The following is a 6488-nucleotide window of genomic DNA, read 5'->3' on the forward strand; positions in this document are numbered from 1 at the left end:
TGCGCAGCTCCAGATCACAGAGCTTTGAGTTGGAACGCGACCGGATTTTTTTGCCCTCATGCTAACGAAACACACATAATTAAATTTTTTTGCTACATCAAATCATCCACCGAATTCATTTCAATTTCACAAATTAAAAGCAACACAAATACACAATCTATCTCTTCTTTTCTTTTTCCCACAACAACACCATCCAGCTTAAACTGACCAGGGGAGCAAACTCTGTTCCATCATCTAACAACAGTCATTACCGGATATATTTAAGCATAAAAGTGGAAGTAACACAGCTTGTATTAAGCTTAGGAACTTAGGAAGTCTTGTTTCATTGCTAGTAACCACCTTTCTACAGGATTTTCACCGGCCAGCTCCAAAACACAAATGGAACTCACCCTGCCTAGCTGCTGATTCAGGACTACAAATACACTTCAAACTACTGGTTTCACGGGGTTCTCAGTTCTTACTGCTCTTGCTACGCGTGATAGAAGGCTACGCTACCAAAATTTGCTGTCGAGTCACGCGGCAAGGCCATCTGTTCAACCTCACTACTGGACCAAACCCTTGAGCTTGGTCATCCACCGCACGTACTCCTTGGTCTGCTTGGTGATCATGTAATCGTGCATGAAGTTGGTGGTCGTCAGCGTCACCCCTCGTACCTCCAGGAACTTGAACAGGCCCTTCTGCACATTCGGAGGAAGCTCGCTGCAGTAGGGAGAAAAGAGTGAAAAGTGATCAGCAATGGGCAGTCATAATATGCCATGGTGCGAAAAAGAGCTTGGATGTGAAGCAGTATTCTTACGTGAACTCAGGGCCCTCAAACGGGAATTTCTCTGCATCAGACTCTGTTTTCTCCGCTATCATCATGTCGTCAATGGTGATCTCCTCGTGGAAGGCTGTGCAGGTGAACTCGAGGTTCAGGCCAGATCCCTTGGAGACTATCACCTTCATAGAAAGGCTACTTTCTTGGCCGTCCTCATCTTCATCGTCATCGTCCTTGGCAGCATCCTCATCATCGCCCTCGTCATCTTCATCAAACTCAGGATCCCCTTCCACGTTAGGCATGCTGACAATGACCTCAATCTTCTCATCCTTGTAGTCCCTTTTCAGAATAACCACGCTCATCCCATCTTCATCAACCATTTCAAAGGGGAAGTCTTCTGGAGTAGGTTCCTGTCAAAAGAATAACAAATGAATTGAGATAAACAGCCTAAATATTTTGCAAGACCAAGAACTGATGTTAATCTAGCATGTGAATTGTATGCCTACACCTTGCAAAAAGTAGCATCTATACAATCGTTTCAGGATTTTCGGGCAAAACTAATGAATCTAAATGTCAGTTTTCGTATTGCTGTCCCACCATGTAATTGAAATTTGAAACCAAACCCTCAAAACTCAACCACCAGACTCACTCATTCAAATCCATGCTCTGTAAAATCACAAGAATGATCAGTGAACTGATATCAGCTTAATGGTCACAGCTGCTCAGAGAAACAGCAGCCCAAATATTCAGACTCGTTTTTAGCACAATACCGTCAGAAGCAACATAAAACCAAGCTCAACTGTAATATGTAAGCGGATGGTTACGCACCTTACATGCTGGCAGGTTTCATTGATGAATATGCATAAGAATCAACATGAAACCGAGCTAAATCATAGGACATATGTGCCATGCATGCAAAGAAGCACTGGCAGTCTGACTAACTGTGACATGCATACTTAATCATATCTACTGTGCATGGCAAATAAGCAATAAAGATGAAACTCTCGATAGTGGCAATGCAGTGGTGAATTAGCAATGTACGGTTCTACTGAACAATTACTAGCAAACGCCTTCATCCAGTCATCCAGGCAAGGTATCACCGTATCACCACAATTCGAAGAAAATATCAGCAGAAAAGGGCTCCCCGGTAACAAATCTCCCTCTCATTCAGGCAGGTAAATGCCAGACAGACCAATATTCAGTAGAAACCTAAATATCCGCAACGCCAAAACCTGGCGTTAAGTAGCTAGCAAGTACAATTTTATGGCCAAATGTTTCACCTTGCAGAAAGTAGTATCAACCACAGTCAATTCAGGCTTTTCAAACAATAGCTGATGATCCTAAATGTCGGTTCGAATATTGCTCTCATACTAAGCCAAAGTAGTTCAAAATTTGAAACAAAAGCCAATTCCACTCATTTAAATACATACTCCATACAATCATCAGAAAGATCAGCAAACCGACACCAGCTGAATGGTCGCATCTGCTCAGAGAAATAGCAGTTCAAATATTCAGACCTGTTTCTAGCACAACACTATAAACCAAGCTAAAAATCCACGACAGGATGATTGCCCACCTTATTACATGCTGGCATGCTTAACTGAATGTACGTTAGAACACAGGAAAGCGAGTCAAATTACGGTGGATACCAAAAGAAGCACCATCATGATTAATTGACCATCAGACATCAGTAATTCACTCTTGCAGATGGGCAGCTCCTGGTATACCGTCAATGTGGTAGCAAATTGGCAACGCATGGTCCATTCCTACCGAACAACTACCGGTAAACACGCAAGGTGCCACCGTAACTCCAAACAAAATTCCAGTACAAGCGTTCTCTCCTACCCCATGAAAAAATCCCTCTCTAAGTCCGGCAAGGATTCCTCGACCGCGCAGCAAAAAATCGACCGTACAACGCGGCCGCTTAAAGCAGGGACCGTCCCGTGTCAGTGTCTCGCACTCAGACACTCTCCCTCACCTGCCCGTCGGTGGCGAGGTACTGCTCGGCCTCCCGGATCTCGAGGTCGATGGCGGCGGGGAGGCCCCCGGCGCCGGCGCCCTTCTTGTTCCTCTTCTTGACCTTACTCTCCATCATGACCGGCGCGGAGTTGGCCGACCCCTGCGCCGCAGCCGCGCGCAGAGGAGCCGCGAGCGCGCGCCGGGCCGGGGCCGCCCACGCCACCACGAGCCCGCCGCGGGAGGCGGACGGGACGGAGCGGAGAAGGACTGCGGCGGTGGAGGAGGCGGAGGCGGAGACGAAAGAAGCCATGGCGGAGTGGGAGGGGGGAGAAGGGAATGGGGGAGGGGATAAGGCGAGGAGGGGTTTTGGGTTTGGATTAAGAGGGTGGTTGGATACATTTTAGTCCCATGATTAAATGTAGTGGGACTAAAACTTGCTAGTCTTATCTATGCTTGGATCCAAATACTAAAGAGACTAAAATCAACTTATTGATCATTTATTATCCTCCAAACCCTCCAATCCAGAACTCGCATGTGTTAAAGGAGAGGAATTAAATGAAGAAAGAAAGGGCTAATACATATTTTAGTAGATTTTCTATGACTAAAAAGTTTTAATCTCAAGACTAGTCCTAGCCTCTTTTTAGTCAGGGGTGCTTGGAACTTTAGCCTCTAAAAGAGACTATTTTTAGTCAGACTAAAAATAGTCCCTTACATCCAAGCACCCTCTAAGACGAGGAGGCGAGACAGCGGTGCGCCGCCGTTGGGTGTGTGTGGCCCGCACGCCAGTGACAGCAGAAGTTCTGTTTTTCCTTTTAACCCTTTTTCGTAAGGATAAAGTGCACAATAGGTCTTTGAATTATTTCAATAGTGTCACATAGATCCGCAAAGTATGAAAATCGTCATTCAAGTCCTCAAAGTACAGTGAATGTGTCATGCTAGGCAAAGTCTAGGTCCTCGAACCATTTTCATATTGAACTGATTCTGGACATGGATGAAACATTTATTGCATTTTTAAGAATTTAGATGATGATTTGTATAGTTCGAGGACCTACGTAACACTCTTAGAATAGTTCAGGGACCTACAATACACTTCGCACTTTTTCTAATATAAAATGCTTATAACTGGATAAGTATCGGCCTACGTTGAGTGAGCACGCAAAGGCAGCAGGAGGTGGCCAGTGGTTGCATGTAAAAACAGAAGGGCAGGTGTACACGACACGAGACATGTGAAATTTTGAAGCCTACATGGGAGAAAAGATAAGCACGATGACAATATCATCGAGATAAGGAGACAGCCTGAGACGGAAAAAAGACACCACGCAAAGTGACGACGCTCGTACGCTGCACCACCAAGCGAGTGTTAGGGTTTCTATTGCCTCATGTCACCGTCGTCGTTAGTCTACCTCATCTCCTGCGGTCTTAAGACCACAGAGGTGCGGTGGATATAAGCCCTTGTAGGCAGGAGGGTTCCGTCCTTTAATATTTTTTTTAGTTTTATTAGGGTTTGTGTCTTGCTCTATGTAGATGGAATAAGATCCTCCCCGCCTAGCCGTCGTTCCGGTGTTGTCTTTAGCATCATCGAACGGTGTGTGAACGTTTGTCTCTGGCCGATCTCATGGATTCGGTCGGTGTTTGTCTTCCTTCGCCTGTGTTCATGTGTCTACATGTTGGAATTTTTTGATCTACACTTCTCTTCATCGGTGACGATTGCTGTTCTGGTACGCTGGTCCTATAGCATGCTTGTTTTCCCCCTAAAAAATAAAATAAAACACAGAAAAATAAAACTTATGTCTTGTCAATGAAACCAACACAGAGAATGGACTGTGAATCGAAAAAAATGGAATTCGAATCGGCCGAACGGTTGAGCTGGAAAACATCATTTTTGTTCTCCAGATCATAATTTTATCCCGATGATATTTTTTTTGCTAGGAAAACTTTTGATCTATTCATCAACTATCAAGGCAGTACAAAGAACATCAAAAGTAAAAAGTACATCCAGGTACGCAGACACACCTAGCGATGACTACAAGCACTAGAGCGAGCCGAAGGTGCGCAACCGTCATCGTCCCTTCCTTGTCGGGACCGGGTAGACCTTGTTATAGTAGACAGTTCGGAAGTTGTCGTGCCAGGGCTGTTACCAACGAAAAGAACAATGTTTCACAGTTTATTCATTTTTCTAGCATAATCATTTTTCTGATTCACACAATTTATTTTACGGTTGTGAAGGCAATGCCCCTAGATAAAGCTCCGGGTCCGGATGACTTCATCAAACGTTTTTATGCTTCCTGTTGGCATATAATCAATGAGGACCTCCTGAGAGCTATGGATGCGTTCTATCGCAGGGATACGAGGGGCCGGTTTGCATGCAATAAACAAGGCAATTGCCACATTACTTCCCAAGATGGATGGCGCAATTGATCTAAAGGATTTCAGGCCATGAGCCTAGTGCACAAAGCCATCAATTTTTTTGACAAGGTCCTCGGATAGACTAGCGGAAGATTTACCAAAACTCGTGGGAGTGCACCACGGCACATTTGTGAGAGGAAGACTGCTACATGACAACTTCATGCTTGTCCAAGTTACGGCACGCTAGTTGCATGCCCTCAAAGAACCTTCAGTCATGCTCAAGTTGGACATCACCAAAGTGTTCAATTCGGTACAATGGCCGTTGAGGTGTTGAGGAAGTTGGGATTCGGTGCAAAGTGGCTAGCATGGATATATGGACTACTGGGAACTACCTCCACAAGGATATTGGTAAATGGAGTGTCAGGAAAGCACAGGGCTACACCAAGGCGATCCAATATTGCCAATGCTATTCATAATGGTCATGGAGCCGCTACAAAGGATGTTCGAGCTTGAGACAACCCGAGGTCTCCTCTCTCCACTTGAGAGGAGAGAAATGAAGCAAAGGGTATCTATGTGGCAGATGACGTTATATTTTTCATCGAGCCACATGATATTGAGTTGCGGACTTGCTCAAGAATATTGCACCTTTTCGGAGAATCTTCGAGTCTCAAGGTAAACTTGCTGAAGAGCGCGTCCATTTTGATAAGCTGCTCCAATGTGGATATGGAAGCGGTGAGTACAACGCTGGGATGCCCGACAGGATCCTTCCCTTGCGCAAATATCTAGGGCTACCGCTCACACTCCAGAAGCAATCAGCATCACAGTTCCAAGGACTTGTGGACCAGCTAGCTACTCATCTGCCCACCTGGCGGGCAGCCTCACTACCGAAAGAGAGTGGTCGCCTCCTCTTGGTACAATTGGTCCTTTGTGCAATCCAAATAAACGCAATGATCGCTCTAGACATCCCGCTAAAGACAATTGCGGCAATGATGAAGATCTACAGGGGCTTCTTATGGCGCGGCAAGGCACAACACTAGTAGAAAACAGGGCTATGGTCCAGGCCGGGTCAGCCCATTAGTCCCGGTTCAGTCAGAACCGGGACCAATGTGGGCATTGGTCCCGGTTCGTGAGCCCAGGGGGCCGGCCGGGCCACGTGGGCCATTGGTCCCGGTTCATCTGGACCTTTTGGTCCCGGTTTGTGGGATGAACCGGGACCAATGGGCCTCGCTCCTGGCCCACCACCATTGGTCCCGGTTGGTGGCTTGAACCGGGACCAAAGGCTCCCCTTTAGTCCCGGCTCATGTCACCAACCGGGACCAATGAGGTGCCTATATATACCCCCTCGCGCAAGAGCAGAGCACAGTGCTCTGTTTTTTCTGGCCGAGGGGGAGAGGGCTTTGTGGTGCTCTAGCTCACCTCCTAAGCA

The 6488-nt window shown here is 46.3% G+C and overlaps 1 protein-coding gene across 1 annotated transcript; it reads right to left on the reverse strand.

Annotated features, from left to right (window-relative positions):
• Window positions 1-230: 230 nt before the first annotated feature.
• On the reverse strand, window positions 231-3050 carry LOC119266890 (uncharacterized protein At2g39795, mitochondrial-like). Its single transcript, XM_037548172.1, has 3 exons — window positions 2736-3050; window positions 797-1167; window positions 231-699 (listed from the first exon to the last, which is right to left on the reverse strand). The coding sequence occupies exons 1-3, from the start codon at window positions 3024-3026 to the stop codon at window positions 543-545; spliced, it is 819 nt and encodes a 272-aa protein (XP_037404069.1). The 5' UTR covers window positions 3027-3050; the 3' UTR covers window positions 231-542.
• Window positions 3051-6488: the final 3438 nt, after the last annotated feature.

This window comes from Triticum dicoccoides, chromosome 3A, assembly GCF_002162155.2.
Source record: "Triticum dicoccoides isolate Atlit2015 ecotype Zavitan chromosome 3A, WEW_v2.0, whole genome shotgun sequence".
NCBI lineage: Eukaryota > Viridiplantae > Streptophyta > Magnoliopsida > Poales > Poaceae > Triticum > Triticum dicoccoides.